This window comes from Macrobrachium rosenbergii, chromosome 51, assembly GCF_040412425.1.
Source record: "Macrobrachium rosenbergii isolate ZJJX-2024 chromosome 51, ASM4041242v1, whole genome shotgun sequence".
Lineage (NCBI taxonomy): Eukaryota > Metazoa > Arthropoda > Malacostraca > Decapoda > Palaemonidae > Macrobrachium > Macrobrachium rosenbergii.
The window spans coordinates 52,740,383-52,760,339 of NC_089791.1; the positions used below are offsets into that span (position 1 = coordinate 52,740,383).

At 34.3% G+C, this 19,957-nt stretch overlaps 1 protein-coding gene across 4 annotated transcripts in view; it reads right to left on the bottom strand.

The window, feature by feature from the left end:
• Positions 1–181: 181 nt before the first annotated feature.
• LOC136833407 (uncharacterized) overlaps positions 182–19,957 on the bottom strand; it is a 68,849-nt gene continuing 49,073 nt past the window's right edge. For 2 of the 4 annotated variants that reach the window (XM_067095514.1, XM_067095511.1), the window contains exons 15-20: positions 17,749–17,913; positions 16,820–17,059; positions 15,533–15,769; positions 14,483–14,647; positions 13,637–13,715; positions 182–312 (exon numbers count right to left, since the gene is read on the bottom strand). In XM_067095514.1, the coding sequence (XP_066951615.1) occupies positions 13,669–13,715; positions 14,483–14,647; positions 15,533–15,769; positions 16,820–17,059; positions 17,749–17,913 (854 nt within the window). In that variant the 3' untranslated portion in view covers positions 182–312; positions 13,637–13,668. Of the gene's footprint in view, positions 313–12,468; positions 13,716–14,482; positions 14,648–15,532; positions 15,770–16,819; positions 17,060–17,748; positions 17,914–19,957 lie in introns of those variants that run through there. The other 2 variants (XM_067095513.1, XM_067095510.1) reach the window with 1 other exon arrangement.

Below are 19,957 nucleotides of genomic sequence, written 5' to 3' on the forward strand. Positions count from 1 at the left end.
TAAATATGTAAGGTATTTAATTTGGCAAACATAGAACAGCCCCACTCATCTTCCCAAAAGTCCTTTTAAAGAGATTACTTCCTTCACCCATTTCCTTCGGCATCTCTCTTTCATCTCCCGGTATTCATTCTCATCGGCTGTCAAAATTCTACAGATGAAAAAAGGCCGTCAGTACGAACTTACCTGTCCGCCCCTCGTTAATTTGCAGGTACCGACGCAGCCGTAGCCCCTTCTGTGACAAATACCTTATAGAGTAGGCATTTCTATCCCCGCCAACTGGCTTCTGCTGCTTTGGGCTGATTTTACTCCATCCTGTAAAGTGGGAAAATAGTGGGTGAGGATCTGAGGAGCTCTCCTTCTATCAAGAAGTTTTCCATCAATTTTTGTTGTTATAAAATGTGATGTCACATTTTCATATGCAAAAATACCCTTAATTTCAGTATGAATCTCTCATTAAACGTGAAAAGGTTCCTGAGAAAAAGTCAAGCTCTCATTAAACATGAAAATGTTCCTGCAAAAAGTTTCAGCTCTCACTAAACGTGAAAATGTTCCTGAAAAAAAGTCCGGGTCTTATTAAAATGACAATGTTCCTGAAAAAGTCTCTCATTAAATGCAAACACGTTCTTGAAAAAAGTCGAGCTCTAATCGAACGTGAAAATGTTCCTGGAAAAAATCAAACTCTCATTAAACGTGGAAATATTTCTGAAAAAAAAGGCCAGCTCTCATTAAACAGGAAAATGTTCCTGAAAAAGTCCAGCTCTCATGAAACGTGAAAATATTCCTGAACAAAAAGTCCAGCCCCTCATTAAACGTGAAAATGTTTTCAATTGGCTTCCTAAGAAAAGACAAGCCGTGTGGCCCTAAAATCGAAAGATCAGAATCTTGCAACAGACACGAGTTTAGTAGGAAGACCCAAGACCGCAAAAGAGCGAGTGACATCGTTTCCGGATTTTATCTGTATAGCATTTATATCTTATAGTCAAACCAAAATGATTACGATCATGTAGTACGTTTTAGACGGTGCCACTTTTGCCAGATTTGATTCATAGAGCCTTGACCTAAGTTGGGATATCTTGTAGTTATGGCAGACAGGTTGCCACATCTTCCTTATACCAGGTCAATAAGGGTAAACAGCTTGACACTATTGTTCTGCGTTTCTTACACTGAAAACGTAAACTGTGCGAAAGATCTAAAATTTGATGACGAGTAAAGGATTATGTACAGTAAAAAAATTACAATAAAAGACAAGAATTTAAACTGTTTTCATCACAGGGTAGGGTAAGGATGATTTAGTTTCTGGTCATCTAAACGGATTATATAGATGCCCAAAATCTAGCCCAGATTCACTAATAGAAATAAATGATGCAATGAAAAAAAAAAAAAAGTGTTATTGACTCCTCAAGTGCTGGCAGATTGTAAATTATATCGGCCTTGTCCCGGGACGGTCTCTTTCTTCTGGGCAGCCTATGGGAGGAAAAAATAAGAATAGGATAGAATTTAGAATTTAGGCCAAAGGCCAAGCGCTGGCACCTATCAGGTCATTCAGCGCTGAAACGGAAATTGAGAGTAAAAAGGTTTGAAAGATGTAACAGGGTAAAACCTCGTAGTTGCACTATGAATCAATTGTCAGGAGAGGGTAGAAAGTAAGATGGAAGACAGAGAATATGAACGAAGGTACAGTAAAAGGAATGAAAGGGGTTGCAGCTAGGGGCCGAAGGGCCGCTGCAAAGAACCTTGATTAATGCTTGCAGTGCACCGCGCTAGGTGCACTGACGGCACTGCCCCCCAACGGATGTGCAAAAGTCGTCCCGTTATTTTCGTTCCGTTTCTCCAGCCTTCCTTCCCTGCAAATATATCAAGTTCGTCCAGTTCATTTATTGTCCCTCGCAATCTCTCTTAACAATCCTTCCTCTCGCAGACTTTTCTCGGAAACTCTTTGATAGAAATATTAATTAGGGAGCTAATTACTAGACTTTACTACGGATGTAGATGACAAACAAAAAGGTCATCCGTTATTGCCCGAACGAACAAGACTTCCGGATCTTTTTTCCTTCATTATTTTTCACGGCTTTTAATCAGTCGAAATACCTCTTTCTTCCCTCTCGGAATTATTACGGTGTTGCCCTCACAAACACCCGGATGTTTTTGCTGGCTGGGTGGAGTCCAGAGGTCTCCTTCACCAATTGGAATTGGAATATAATATTTAGACCAAAGGCCAAGCGCTGGGAACCTATGAGGTCATTCAGCGTTGAAAATATTGATGAAACAATCGTTAGGAGAGGGAGGATAGCAAGATGGAATAGACTATGAATGGAGGAGGTACCGTAAAAAGAATGAAAGGGGTTGCAGCTAGGGGTCCAAGGTACGCTCCAAAGAACCTAATATAAAATTTAGGCCAAAGGCCGAGCGCTGGGAACCTAGGAGGTCATTCAGCGCTGAAAATAACAAAACAATCGTTAGAAGAGGGTGAAAAGTGAGACGGAAGAAAGAGAATATGAACGGACTTACAGTAAAAGGAATAATAAGGGGTTGCAGCTCTGGGTCGAAGGGACATGCAAAGAACCTTGAGTAATGCCCACAGTGCGTCGCGTGAGGTGCTGACAGCACTACCCACCTACCTGGGGCAATTTAAGCCAATCAATTGTTGTCAACCAAGAATCCCACATATCTGATGTTTGTTGTCAATGCTACATAAAGAATCTTGCTTCTTCAAGAGTCATATATATACTTGTAACATGAATGATTAATTCAAAGTTATTTTTATCAAAAACATATATATATATATATATATATATATATATATATATATATATATATATATATATATATATATATACATATATATATATAAATATTGGTATATATATATAATATATATATATATATATATAATATTTGGTTAAAAAACTGTATAAAACCAAATTTAAGGGAATAGATATAAAACAGTGTTTCATATTTATTCACTTAAACTTGGCTTTATAATGTTTTTTTTTCTTAAACACCGAACGAATAATTCAAAGGTATTTTTTTTATTAATCTAAACATACTGTTGTTTCCTTAAGGAAAAACCACTGTATAAAACAGAGTTTAAGTGAATAAATATAAAACAATGCTTTATATTAATTCACTTAAATTTGGCTTTTTTCTTAACCGTTCAAGACAAACACGAAGAATGTTTTCATTTCTGGATACCTTTGTTTATTATGAACAGCAGGACAAAATAATGCTTCTACGCATGTTCACAGTTGATCTGTTTCACCCAGTTAACGAATGCATCAGACATGTCAGTCTGGGCAAGTATAGTGACACTATTTAGTAAGGATCCAATAAGGTTATATAATTTGCAAACATTTCACCAAACGAAAAATTATTTGAAACGAAATACTCTCTGAATGTGACGTGTTTTGTTGTATAAACGTGTAGAATCAGTTTGAAAAAAATATTTTTGTTGTGGTTCTGTAACTATGTATGACTAAAAGCAACCAAATAAAAAACACTAGAAAACAACATTGGAAAAGAAAAAAAGTTCCTCTTCATTTACAATCGAACTCTATCCCTCCCAGTGTTATGGTTTCATTAGTTCATGTACTGTACTTGATATTCGCCCCCTCTCTCTCTCTCTCTTCCCCTGTTTGCTGTCTCTCTTTCTTTCTCTTTCACTTCCCTTGTATTTCTCTCCCTCTCATTTCCCTTCTCTCTCTCTCTCTCATTTCCCTACTATTTCTATCACCCTCTCTCCTCTCTCACTTCATTCCTATTTCTGTGTCTCTCTCTCTTGCTCTCCATCTCTCTCAGTTCCCTTCTATTTCTCTCTCTCTCTCTCTCTCTCTCTCTCTCTCAGTCTATTATCGCTCTTCTCTCTCTCTCTCTCTCGTAATATCATAGCAGCGCAAGCGAGCCAGACACGCTATAGATGATAATCTCTCCCAGAGGTTGCCTACCGAAGCGTCTCCATGGTCACGCGCCATCTGTCTGGCTTCGTTGCCTCAATATTTTTGGCAGCGGCGGAATTAATTCAAGGAACTTTAACAAACAGTCTTCGATCTCGGTTTTTTTTTTTTTATCGACAGCCTGCCTACCGGCCGGGGAACAGTCGACTCACCCATCACAAAGCTTCTTGCGCTCGTTGTCGAACGAAGGCCGGAAGAGCGGAACTGCTGGATTTTAAAAAAATTCATCAGGAATTGTATATATATGTATATATATACATATATATATATATATATATATATATATATATATATATATATATATATATGTATACACACACACACACACACACACACACACACACACATATATAAATATATATATATATATATATATATATATATATATATATATATATATATATATATATATATATATATATATATACACATATATTCGTATGTATCAAAGCACTGTACCTGAAGAAGTGTATGTTTAGATACACGGAAGAAGATTATGTGCTAATGCATTTAATATTACCTTCTGGCTCTTTATATATATATATATATATATATATATATATATATATATATATATATATATATAAATATATATTAAGTAAAATCCAACGATAGAAAGAATGATATTGTCTCGAAAAACAGAGGTGAAAAACTCAAAATTAAAAAGTGGGCCTCGCCCGTAGGTCAATGAAGTTAGTCTTTCTTTAGAGCAAAAACAATTCATTATTCCTTACAGTATTCACAGTAGGCTTATAAGACTAGAGTCCCAAGAACCAGCGTCACATCAGTCAATGAACTTCACCCGAAATAAGTTCTGTATCAGGAGAGGAACAATAAATAAATAAAATTCCGATGAAATAAGACTCTAGGAAAACAATCTAAATAAAATTCCGATGAAATAAGTGACTCTACCAGGAAAGGAACAATAAATAAATATAATTCCGATGAAATAAGTGACTCTACCAGGAAAGGATCAATAAATAAATAAAATTCCGATGAAATAAGTGACTCTATCAGGAAAGGAACAATAAATAAATATAATTCAGATGAAATAAGTGACTCTATCAGGAAAGAAACAATAAATAAATATAATTCAGATGAAATACGTGACTCTACCAGGAAAGGGTCGATAAATAAATATAATTCAGATGAAATAAGTGACTGTATCAGGAAAGGATCAACAAATAAATATAATTCAGATGAAATACCTGACTCTACCAGGAAAGGGTCGATAACTAAATATAATTCAGATGAAATAAGTGACTCTATCAGGAAAGGATCAACAAATAAATATAATTCAGATGAAAAACGTGACTCTACCAGGAAAGGATCAATAAATAAATATAATTCAGATGAAATAAGTGACTCTATCAGGAAAGGTTCGATAAATAAATATAATTCAGATGAAATAAGTGACTGTATCAGGAAAGGATCAATAAATGAATATATTTCAGATGAAATAAGTGACTCTATCAGGAAAGGATCAAAAAATAAATATAATTCAGATGAAATAAGTGACTCTACCAGGAAAGGGTCGATAAATAAATATAATTCAGATGAAATAAGTGACTCTATCAGGAAAGGATCAACAAATAAATATAATTCAGATGAAATAGGTGACTCTACCAGGAAAGGGTCGATAAATAAATATAATTCAGACGAAATAAGTGACTGTATCAGGAAAGGTTCAATAAATAAATATAATTCAGATGAAATAAATGACTCTATCAGGAAAGGATCAATAAATAAATATAATTCAGATGAAATAAATTATTCTATCAGGAAAGGATCAATAAATAAATACAATTCAGATGAAATAAGTGACTCTATCAGGAAAGGATCAATAAATAAATATAATTCAGATTAAATAAATGACTCTATCAGGAAAGGATCAATAAATAAATATAATTCAGATGAAATAAATGACTCTATCAGGAAAAGATCAATAAATAAATATAATTCAGATGAAATAAATGATTCTATCAGGAAAGGATCAATAAATAAATATAATTCAGATGAAATAAGTGACTCTATCAGGAAAGGATCACTAAATAAATATAATTCAGATGAAATAAATGACTCTATCAGGAAAGGATCAATAAATATATATAATTCATATGAAATAAATGACTATCAGGAAAGGAGCAATAAACAAATATAATTCAAATGAAATAAGTGACCCTATCAGGAAAAGACCATTAAATAAATATCATTCTGATAAATAAATGACTCTGTCAGGAAAAGACCATTAAATAAATATCATTCAGATGAAATAAGTGACTCCATCAGGAAAGGACCAACAAATAAATATAATTCGGATGAAATAAGTGTCTCTATGAGAGAAGGATCAACAAATAAATATAATTGAGAAGAATATGCAAATCAGCCAACCACAACGAGACTATTTATCTAAACAGACGGAAAGCGAGAACGAAGGACTTAAAATGATTAAATGTAGCTTGACAAGCAAACGTTATAATAACGATTTGTGGGGGCAATATAATTAGGTCAATCCTAAAAGCCTGATGATCGCAATAATTACGCGACCTGAAGGAATAAGCATTAGAGGAGACAGGATGGGGTAGGATAAGGTGGAGGAGAGGATGAATGGAATGGAATGGAATGAAACAGAATATTAAAATTTAGGCCAAAGGCCAAGCAAGCGGTGGGACCTATGACGAGGTCATTCATCACTGAGAGGGAAATTGAAGGTAAAAAGGTTTGAAAGGTGTAACAGGAGGAAAACCTTGCCGTTGCACTATGAAACAATTGTTAGGAGCGGGCTGAGTAAAGGAAGATGGAAGGGAGAGAGTATGAACGGAGGTACAGTGAAAGAAATGTAAGGGGAGGTGGCGTTGGGAGGGTAAGGAAGGAAGGAGGAGGGGGCGAGGAAGGAAAAAGATTTGTAATAATAATAATAATAATAATAATAATAATGAGGTAATTGGAGGACGGTTTTCACAAGCGCCCAGGTGTAACGGCCGGCGCGTGGCTGCTTCTAACTACCACCCTCCCTCCCCACAGCCAAGAACACCTGCCGTCTTTCGCTATTGGCCATTTCAAGATTTCACCAACTCATGGTAAGTGGGCCCTGGTCTAACCTCCTCCCCCTCCCCCATTTTCTCTCTCTCTTCATACACACACACACACACACACACACACACATATATATATATATATATATATATATATATATATATATATATATATTAATTATATATATACTCTCTCCTTTCTCTCCCCACTCCCTAATTTATATATACCTCCTACCCCATTCCTCTGTTATCTCTCTCTCTCTCCTCTCTTTTCCTCTCACTGTCACTCTTTCTCCCTCCCCACTCCTAATTTATATATGTATCATCTCTATATGTGCCATTCCTCTTTCATCTCTCTCTCTCTCTCTCTCTCTCTCTCTCTCTCTCCCCCGACCTCTTGACCACCTGTGAATTCCCCCCAATCTTCCCTCCCCTCAAAAAAAAAAATAAAATAAAGAAAAAATCAGCCAGGTTTAGCCGGCCACCTGGACTCGCCTCAGAGGTGGGAAGGACCTCTCGATGAATATGTGAAGACAGAAAATGTCCAATAATTGCAATGAGGATAATATTGTGCAACTGGAACCCCAAAAGTTCAAGCAAAGATGTAATGTATTACTACCATAACGCATCTCTCTTTGTATTTTAATAATTTACTTGCATTTTTGTCTAGATATTTAATAATGCATTAACTTATTTTTTTCATTTGCAATAACTGAATTCTTTCTTTCTTTATGTCCTATTACCTTCTGTTACTTTTTTTCAAGGAATAATAATAATAATAATAATAATAATAATAATAATAATAATAATAATAATAGTTTAATCTATGATTCCTATTACCTTCTGTTACTTCTTTGAAATGAACACCATAAAATTCTTTGGAAGCTTGAATTTCAAGTCAGTGGCCCCTGTGGTGGGCTTGCTCCATATGAATAGGGTTCATCTTCTGAATAATAATAATAATAATAATAATAATAATAATAATAATAATAATAATAATAATAATAATAATAATAATAATAATAATAATAATAATTTCGCTAATGCTTTCCTTTATTTGCTTATTTTATTCTTAGCCGTTATTTGTTAAATTTACTGTAAAACATGGCCCAAGGTATGGATTATCTTGGTCTCACTGCTGTCTTTACGGTGGGTTGTAGTTTTCTGTCTGGAAAATGTATATAGACGCCGTCGGCAATTCATACACATGGTAACATTATGACAATTTTATGTGCCGTTTCACTTTTTTATTTAACACACACACACACAATATATATATATATATATATATATATATATATATATATATATATGTATATGTGTGTATAACTGTCATCTTAAATAATAATGTGTGTGTAAATTGTGTGTGTGTGTGTAAAATTTACCAAGATACGCAGAAATGATCTGGGAAATTTGCAGAGATAATTTTAAATCTACCCAGAGATAATTTTAGAAATTTACCGAGATAACTCGAGATATTTACCGAGACACCTTGAGAAATAATCTGGGAAATTTACGGAGATAATTGCGGAAATTTACCGAGATAATCTGGGCAATTTACGGAATCATTTTTAAAATTTACAGAGATAATTTAGGAAATTAACCGTCTTTTGTTTATGTTTTTACGTTTATCCCCGAGGGGCTGGTACCAAACACAGCGTCCAGCGGAGATTTTCTGTAGAATTAAAAAAATAAATAGATAAATAAAAAAAAAAAAACTGTTGACACTGCTTGCAAACTAGTCTATATTACTTTTATAATAAAGTTTCCCAAAACATTGACTTCGTTTTCTCTAATTTTGTTCTTAAAGGGAATGAAATACGAATTTACGGGGTAACTATAAAGAAAATCATACTCCTAAGTTTACTATGCTATTAATTATTATTATTATTATTATTATTATGTGTGTTATTATTATATTATTATTATTAATATTATTAACTTTCAGAGAATATAGCATATGCATACTCTTGCTCCAAAACAAGAATAAATAGTAAATCAATCTATCAATAAAGGTGAATTAACAAAGATATGCTGAGTAACATAGTGGGCTTGATATATTAATAGTAGAAATAAACTGCAAACATTGGTCAAATAATAATAATAATAATAATAATAATAATAATAATAATAATAATAATAATAATAATATATAGCCTACATTTGGGAATTAATAATATATATATCCTTTAAACAGGCCTATACCACAGTCTTTATTTATCCATTCCCTTCACTTCTCTTTTAATAATCGTTGGGTCTGGGCAAGGTAACGGCTTGCGGTCACCAACAAAAACACACTCACACACACAAACACTTATCTGGAGACTATGTACCACTAACCATCTTATACAAAGTTTCTAAAACCTCAAGTACTTTTATTGGCAAAATCAACATTAATTTTGTATATTAATGTAACGGAAATCTCATGCATGAGGTTCATCCTTGATTCAGGTGTAATTTTTATCTAATTCTACTCTGAAGCCACTAGGGTAAACAGTTTACTGGTGGGTGTTATTCAAAACTCTTTGTACACCGTTATCCAAAATTCTTTATACATCTTGACATATCTTTATCCTAAACTATTTGTGCGCTTTTATCCAAAACTATTTGTGAGCCTTTATTCAACACTTTTTGTACACTTTTATACACCTTTTTTTCATAAACTCTTTGTAAACCTTTATCCAAAACTCATTGTGAACTTTTGTCCAAAACTCTTTATAAACATTTAAACAAAACTCATTGTAAACTTTTATCCAAAACACTTTATAAACCTTTATCCAAAACTCTTTGTAAACCTTTATCCAAAACTCACAGTAAACTTTTATCCAAAACTCTTTGTACACCTTTATCCAAAACTTGTTGTGAACCTTTATCCAAAACTCTTTATAAACCTTTACCCAAAACTCATTGTAAACTTTTATCCAAAACTCTTTATAAACCTTTATCCAAAACTCATAGTAAACTTTTATCCAAAAATCTTTGTAAACCTTTATCCAAAACTCTTTGTAAACCTTTATCCAAAACTCTTTTTAAACCTTTATCCAAACTTTGCAAACCTTTATTCAGCACTATACACTTTTATACACCTTTATCCAGAACTCTTTGTTAAACTTTATTCAAAGCTCTTTATAAACTTTGCCCAAAACTATTTGTATGCCCTCATCCAAATCTCTGCGTACACCATTATCAAAGATTCTTTGTACACCTTTGTACAAAGCTCTCCATGCACCTTTATCCAACATCATTTGTTATCTTTATCCAAAAATCTTTGTGCACCTTTATCTAAAACTCTTTGTACACTATTATACAAAACTCATTGTGCAACTTTTTTTCCAAAACTGTCCGTGCACCTTTATCCAAAATTATTTGTACACCTTTATTCAAGACTCTGCACACCATTATCCAACTCGTTATACACCTTTATCCAACTCTGTATATCTTTACCCACAATTCTTTGTACACCTTTATACAAAACTCTTTGTGCACCTTTATCCAACATCTTTGTACACACTTATCTAACACTTTGTACACTTTTATACCTTTATCCAAAGCTCTTTGTGCAGCTTTATCCAGAACTCTGCGTATTGCAATACAGTCAGGTGGTAAAAAAAAATTTTTAACGTTTAATGCATTCTGGATTCCTGTTTTCGCCATGTTATAGTGAACAGAACATGCTCACAAAACAATAGCACTATATCTACTGCTACTACTAAAATACAGTGTCAGTGACCACTGGTGTCGTCATAAGTGTGCAGTACACATAAATCCACTTATTCTACTAATACTGCTACTGCTACTACTGATAATAATAATAATAATAATAATAATAATGATAATAATAATAATAATAATAATAATAATAATAATAATAATTATTATTATTATTATGTGTGTGTATTAATATATTATTATTATAATATTAACAATAATAAAAACTACTACGGGTTAAGTTACTGAAATTTTACAGTAATGAGAATGACAATGCTGTATTACAGCATTAATTGGAAGAAAGGAAAGAACAGCTAAGCTAACTTTTCTTTAAGAAATTGATATCTGATTGTCGAATGTGAATGAAATGAGATAAGTCGGAAGGTGTATGTACATAATAAAGAGGATGTGAAAGTAACTACAGCCAGGTATTTCTCTCAAGCCACAACTCTTTGGGCAAACAGCATATTGGTAAACAATACTGTAATGATATTCGCCAGTCACCTGAGAATTATGTAATACAGAAAACAATTATGTACAGTACATCCACGAGAAGCAAAGCCTTCACCCGATGTCTAACAATTCCAAGGTCCTGTGTCTGATGATGAATAACCAACTGGAAACATCTGAGGTGAACCATGTCTGCCAAGTGGTACCTAATCACTGGGAGATTATCCATTAACCATACAGGGCACACAGTTACTTTGCATGTCACACTACCACTGGTTTGCAACGATGCCCACCAGAAGCATTTGCACATAAAGCAGACACACATTGCTTCTACAGCTTTCAACCAGATAAATTCTTTTCCTTATCAGCCTGTGTTAGTGGGCAAGTAGCGATAGAATAGGCCAGTTTCGTAGGCGTTGTAAATATGACTTAAAAGAAGGCCTTCCTTTATCACCAAGTCTTTTCAGTGTCTGGCAAAATTCCTCTGTTCCTTCCGCAGCAGCATCCAAGGTCTCAAGCCACAGCTCGGGCCCCTTAAAGTCTGCAACCCTATGCAGACCTGCAAACTTCATTGCAGCTGCCTTCAACTCATTGACATTGCGAAAGTTTACAAAAAAGACATGTGCTTGCCCACCCCTGCATCTACCATATCCTTTTGTAGTGATGATGTATCTGTCTCAGCCAATTCAAAGCGATAAACAAAGTGACATGTGATGACATGTAAAGTGACGTAGTGCTTTCAAGCCAACAGCAGTCGTGAAAGCTCTCAAGAGAAGAATGGCCACCTACCAATCCCAACCCACTCCATCCGGGTTCCCCCCCCAAAAAAATCCACAAAACTCTTTCCTGGCCTACCACCCATACAATGACCATTCCTCAGCCTGCCTATGCCTGTAAGCAGCGTTACCAACACTTGTTTTTACTTGTGCAGTATTGCCAACCATTCGAGCACTGTTTATTTAATTTTTATGAATGGTACATATATTTTATTTAATTTTTATGAATTGTATATGTATTTTACACATACATTGTGGTGCTGGGGACCCTCTGGATAACGTCAAAGTCCGGATAAGGTGAAACCTGATAATTGAAGGACTGTAAAAGGCAGGGATGCAACGAGGAACCTTTAATACCATTTACTTTGTGCAGATTATTACACTCAGAAGAAATATGTGAAGGATTTATTTCTCCTTTCAAGCGAAACCTTCATATTACCCAGCACATGAAAATTTCATTTTCTCTGCTCAAGAAGGTGTCTTTTTCCATTCACTCCCAACATCCTTTCCCAAGTTCACATTGTTCTATCTGGTTAATGAAAGACAGTGTTACAATGTTGATGTATATTGAAGGAAATGACATTAATTACAATGACAAAGGCTATCTGAAGAACCTACAATGAATAATGGAGAAGAGAGAGGCGCGAGTATACGTAATGTGATTCTAAAATAACAGTTAATAATATCTAATAACTATAACGAGCAATTGCTCTGCATCCTATACAAAAAATATAATGAAAAAAACATTTATATTGAAGGGGATTTAATCCATTCTGAAGGACTGAATTTTCCCATAAGGCTCAATTTAAATTATATTGAAGGAGATTTAATCCATTCTAATGGACTGAATTTTCCCATAAGGCTCAATTTAAATTATATTGAAGGGGATTTAATCCATTCTAAAGGACTGAATTTTCCCATAAGGCTCACTTTAAGTATAAACTACCAGACCACTGAAAGAAAATTCTTTTCTCTAGCAGGGCTGATCATTTTTCCAAAATAAAATCTTAAGTTACCTTTTAAATATGGCAAGTCTGCTTCTTAAATATTTTATATTTATTTTCCTGTAAAACCTGACTTACTTATTTCTTTCCCTTTGCAATGTTAAGATCCTCAAACTGCTTTTAAAGATGATAAAGAACAACTATATCTTAAGGTGAATTAAAATTTTACAGTGTTTTATTCGTTTTCATGAATTCACCTCGAATGTTTTTTTCACCTCTACAAAAGACAGCAATAAATACAAGGTACAGTATTTACTATCTACAATGCCATTCTAACATGCTCTGCGTCAAATTCCGAATAACAGTTTTATATAGATAAAAAAGATTATATGACATTCTCAAAAACATGCTAAGCTACTTCACAATACTTTACAGGCTTCTTGACTTACAGGCAATCCTACAGAGACTCCACTGTCCTAAGCATATAAAAGAAGATATCCTACAGTCAGACTCACAGGGAGCTTAATAAGTGCTACAAAACTACAGAATACAAATACACCAAGATTAAGGACATACAAGCGAATCCCTCATTTTCAAATGCATCCAGATTCGAATTAGGCCACAAAAACCACATAAATCAAAGTACTTAATAATGAAAAAATGCCACACAGTGAAAAAGTTTGCGCTAGATTACAAAAAAAAAAACAAAAAACAAAAAATATTTGACTAGAGCAACAAAGTAATGGACAATGATTGACTCCTGCTAGTTTTACCTTTCTATCTTCACTCTGCGAAAGTTGTTTCACTAAACTTGGCCCTCTGGGGATTGGGAATCAGTTTGATTGACAGCACCTAAAAAAAAGACATTTGGAATAAATCTTGCTCATTTATTTTGTCTAATAAAATGGTCTTACTAATTAAACAGTTAATCTTAGATATCTTTCTAAGATCAGTTACGGGTGTTTGACCATATATAAATAGTTCCAAAACATTAGCAGAACACTGTACAGTAGATATATATATATATATATATATATATATATATATATATATATATATATATATATATATACATATATATATATATATAATCATATATATATATATATATAATCTGACTCACATCAGGTTAGAACCCCGTCTTTCAATTGACGGCAGGCCAGGGTTCACCAACTGACCTACAAAGGTCTTTTGAGTTTGGGGTTCCGTGTCCCAGATATTTATATCAGATATTTCATGTATTGATCAGTTCGAAGCATATATATATTATATTGATCAGTATATATAATATATATATATATTATATATATATATATATATATATATATATATATAATAATATATATATATATATATATACTCTCTCTCACTTGTTCCTATACTTATTAAACTTTAAATTTTAGAGGAAAGATATTTAATTGATTTTTAAAAAATGTTAATAATTTCTAAAACTGAAATATGTAGGAATGTATAGAATCAGGGGTACAGGTACTCCCAAAGAAACATACGAGTTATAGCTAGAATTGCAATGTGACAATGAACAGTTGCTTCAGTGATTCAACAATGGTTTTGTACACAAGGACAGCAAGAGAGTTGTAGGTGGCTTTGACTTTACTGACCTGTATGCGGGGCTTCAGTAATTTTCATGCGGGCAGACAGCTTACGAAGAGCTTCATTTACTAAGAACTTGTGGTCAAAAAGAAAGTCAGACAATGTATAGATATGAGTTCCATCAGGAAGCGTCTCAACATCCTCTACAGGTACTCCACTGATCATCAGATTACCTGAAAGATTATATTTTCATTAGAGATACAATGGAATGGGATGGAATATGAAGTTTAGGGAAGAGGCCCAAGCAGCTGAGACCTATGATGAGGTCATTCAGCTGAAAAGGAGAGTGAGCAAAAGGTTTGAGAGGGGTGTAAGCAGGAGAAAACCTCGCAGTGCACTATGAAACAATTGTTGGGAGGGTGGATGCTGCAAGAGACATGAAAGTAATGTCTGCAATGCACCGTGTGGTGCCTACAGTGGAGAGAAACAGAAAAAGATATTTCTGTACTCTTTGATTACGATTGCTTTAATTTTGGAAGGTGTCCCAATTCGTGCAACATTTTTATAAAAATAGATAGGTTTATGAAGACAAACTTATGCAACAAATTTTTACAGGTGGATATAACTTATATTATTTACAAATGGATACAGTAGGACCTTCTACCGAATAGATGCAACACGTTTTTGGAAGGTGATAAATATTGGAAAATGCACACAGCTTTTTTAAAAGATACATTTTGCAACTAAGGAAACTATTGAAGCACCTTTTGAAAAAACATTATAAATTTGTGTATTATTATTATTATTGTGTATTATTATTATTATTATTATTATTATTATTATTATTATTATTATTGTGTGTGTTATGTATGTATTATTCAGGGAAATGAACACTATTCATATGAAACAAGCCCACAGGGGCCATTGACTTGAAATTCAAGCTTCCAAAGAATATGATGTCCATTTGAAAGAAGTTGCAGAAGGTAACAGGAAACGCAGAACTGATCAGGTATTAGAAAAAAAAATGAAAAAATTAATAAACAAATAAAAACCTGAGTAACTACTGAAGCACCATTTCTATCTTAAGACCCAAATCACACCCCCAGCAAAAAACTTACCATCCACATCAGTGGAAAACCAGAGCTCCCTCTGATTGAGATTTAGGACTTTAAGTCCGTCATGCTCTGAGATCCTCGTGTCATTGGGACTTATGCGGTCGAGGGCAAGGTAATCGAGGAGGAACTCCGTGCGGAGAGCCACACTCTCCGGGCTGTCATCGTACAGTGGATGTGGCGAGTCTTCTGGTACCATGTTTTGCATCTTATCGTTGATGGGAGATATGACTGTCATGGGGACTGAAGTGATACGAGAGTACAGTACTTGTTAGTGATGAGTGATAAAACAAAATTGTTCATAATGCAACCTTCATTTCATACTGTTTAAGTCTGCACAAAGTTAAATGGTCAGTAACAAACTTAAAGCTTTTTTTAAAACAATAATCTTAATCAGGATTTGAAAGTGATAAATAAGTACTTGTTAGTGATCGGTGATATAATGGTTTTAATCATAATAAAGCCTTCATTTCACTTAATATTTAAGACTGCACAAAGTTTAACGATCACTGATAAAACTGAAAACTTTTATGCAAAACATTAATTTTAACTAAGAATTTGGCAGTGATACAAGAGTACTTCTAAGTGAGGAGTGATACAACAAGTAAAACATTCATTTCATCTTATCTCTAAGCCTAATCAAAATAAAATAAAACTGAAAACTCTTTGTATAACACATTCATTAATCAGAATTTAACAGTGATACAAGAGTACTTGTTAGTGGTCAGTGAAAAAGCAGATTTACTCAAAATAAAAACTCCTTTTCATATACTGTTTAAGCCAGGGCAAAGTTTATAGCCATTGATAAAACTGAAAACTATTTTGTAAAACACATTCATTTTAATCAGAGGTTGACTGTGATACAAGAGTATTTGTCAGTGATCAGTGATAAAACAAATAAAGCCTTCATTTCGCCTAATCTTCAAACCTGCGCAAATTTTAATGGCCAGAAATAAAAGTGAGATCTTTAAATTTTATAAAACATTAATTTTAATCAGAATTTGACAGTGATACAAGAGTACTTGTTAGTGACCAGTGATACAACAAGGAAAACCTTCATTTCATCTTATCTTTGAGCCTGCACAAAGTTTAATGGTCAGAAATGAAACTGAGAACTGTTCGTATAACACATTCATTTTACTCAGAGCCTGAAGTCATGTAATTCAAGGTTTTAACTTCGATATCAAAGTTAGCTGCACAGCTTGAACAGAAGCATAAAGCATACATTGTAGGAGGGAGTGTGGATTTAGTCTTTGCGACTTAAGATAAAATGTTTTATTTTAATATGCTTACTTTTCCGCTCTGCAATGAGGAACGACAAGTCCTGGTGCCTGAGAGAATAGCGCCACAGGTTGATCAGGGACAACCCACTGTCTTCAATGAATTCAGGAATGCCAGGTACGTAGTTCAGACTCTGATTCCTCCCTGCTTCTACTTCAGACTCACTGGCAGCAGCTTCTGACTCAATGACAGCTTCTTTGACCGGCGAGTCATCTACAAGAACTTCATCCACCGATGACGCAGAGACCTCCGCTGTCGAATAGTTCAGTTGTTTAAAAATACTGGAACTGGAATATAAAATTTAAGCCACAGGGCAAGCGCTGGGACATATAGGTATTCCGCGCTGAAAATAATATTGAAACAATTGTGGGGAGAGGGTGGAAAGTAAGATAGAAGAAAGAAAGTATAAACGGAGGTACAGTAAAAGGAATGAAAGGGGTTGCGGGTAGGGGACGAAGGGACGCTGCAAAGAATCTTAAGTGTGATGTACAATGACAGCACTACCCCCTACGGGAGTTTAAAAGCATTACAGTTCCTAAGCAGAATATCTTGGTAGAAGACCCTCTTAGAGACACTTCACTGAAAAGCATGGCAGTTAGTATGCCACTGAGCTTCTATTGTGCATTCTCAACTTGGCGTTGAAGTGTCTTCAAATCGGGGCAACACTTTCAGAGTTATAAAATCTAGTCTGTTTTCTTTACAGCTTCATAAAAAAAACACATCATTTGGGTATCAATCACACACCTTGGAGCAGATAATAAAAAATAATTATGAATTTTATTGACAAACGACAAGATTTTCTGTAGTATAAGCCTTACAGACTCATAATGTAACAATGTGTATGTATTTCAAAGTAATGACGCTTTTTATATTAAACACCAAAAAATTCTACAAGTTAAAAATTTATTGTTCACTAAAACATTTTAGATTATCAGACTCACCTGTTTGTTGAATTGAAGAATTTACTGCGTTTGATGTCTTGTATTCATCACTGATCGCTTGTAATTCAGAATGGTCGAACAAGAAGTCTGATAAATGATAGACCTTCATATCATCGTCCAGTGTATCTACTTTTTCAACCAAAAATCCATTAATTTTCAGGTTCCCTGTGAAACAGATTACACAAATTCAGTATTATTTATTTGAATGCATCAAAAATCCTTAACATTAAGCTCAACAGGCATTAAAAGCATTCAAAGCAAAGTTACCAAGTTGTAAATGCTAAATGTCCCTTTGGTGATCAAGTATCTTACTGGACAGGTCCCTAAATATTGGCATAAACAACTCAAACTTAGCTTATTCAGCTATATGAACAGCATTTTAGTCTTTGGGACTAAGAGGCATGCAGTCTAAGCATAATGATGGTATTGTACCTAAACATAACAAATTGTTTAAAGACTGACAATGTGTCCTTCACATACACAAAAATAATTTCAACTTACAACTGAATTGTGCACTACCAAGAGGGAGACTGGGTCTACTACATGCTGTCCTGATATGCTAAACAGAGACAGTTGCCTAAAAGTGACAGGATTTTTATAAACAACCATTACAACCAGTCAATGGTTGCTTCCAAAGAAAATGAAACTTGAAGGCAAAGGTATCGTTATTCATTTGAAAAAGGACCACAATGCAAGCAAGGTAACGCAATTAATTCTTGAAGATGGCTCCAATGTCATATTCTGAAAAATTACAAGTTATTATTTGACACTTCATCCTCTATTTCCAAAGGCACGTCATTCTTACTTTCTTCAAATCTCCAGCTGAAAACCCTTATGGAGGGAGTCAACAGACTATAAACCCAAGAGGGCGCCGAGAGAGAGAAAAGTTACAGGAAAAGGTGATAAATAGATAAATATGAGGGAATAGAGACCACAAAAGCCCAGGATAAAAAAGTACCAAAGTTTAAACCATGATACAATCAAGACTGTACTTAAGAAGTCTGTAGACACGTAAGATGTATTGATACCACGGAAAGACATACATTCAAAAGGATACATGCATTACACAGGAACTTAGTCCTTCTGCATACTGCAGTACAACACACTGATAATAACACGGAAATACAGCAACAGACACGAGAAAGCGAAACAGAGCTGGCATAACATTCTAGAACCACAGAAACTACATGCTGTGTCACCCCTGATGAGAGCAGAAGGTAGTTAATAAATATAGATTACCATTAGTAGGGCACATAATTTAAGGAGGATTAAATAACAGCAGTTCAAATTACAGCACTTGCTTTGCTTTCTGTAGCATACAGGTTTGAAATACATTATATATAAAACATTTTTATCGAGGCTGTGGTTAAAATGTTACTGTATTTTGTAAGCAATGACATAAGGAAGGTTCGCTTTCAAATAAAAAATGTCATGGATATTTTCACACCTTACGGGCTCTACTGGTCATGAAAAACTTGCCCTAAGCGCTTGTATAACTAAAATACCATCATTCAAAGATTATCATATAACAATAAAGTAGTCAAATTCATTTGATAAGTTGAAATTATTATAGATTAATTTAATGTGTCCACTATGTCAGTTTTCTACTCTCTTACCATACCATTCGCCCAAAAGATTTGTTCTCAAATGACAGGTTAAAAAATGGAGCAAAGTAGAATGAAAGAAGCTGGATATCTAAGTAAGAAGGCACTGGAAGGATAATATAAAATTTAAAGTTAAAGGCACGAAGGAGATACTACAGTGAATCTTTAGAATCCCCTACTGCCTACACACACACACACACACACAACACAATATAACAAAGAGCACACCTGAAGTATGTTGGGTTTGAGTGAATGAATATGAAATTTAGGCAAGCGCAACACTTTGAGACCTGTATGAAATTATTCAATGCTGTAAGGGGAACTGCAAGTAAAAAAGTTTTACAGGAGTAACAGGGGAAAACCTCGCAGTTGCACTATGAAACAAATGTTTGGAGATGGGGACAACAAGACTGATGAAAGAGAATATGAATGGAGGTACACAAAAGGAATGGAAAGAGATGGAAAGGAATGGAAAGGATTGCAGCTAGGGGCAAAGAACATTAAGTAATGCCTACAGTGCGCCGCGTGAGGTGCAATGACGGCACTAGTCCCCTAGGGAAGTTGTGTCTTAATGTCTCCACGCTGAAGAGGGAACATGACGCTCC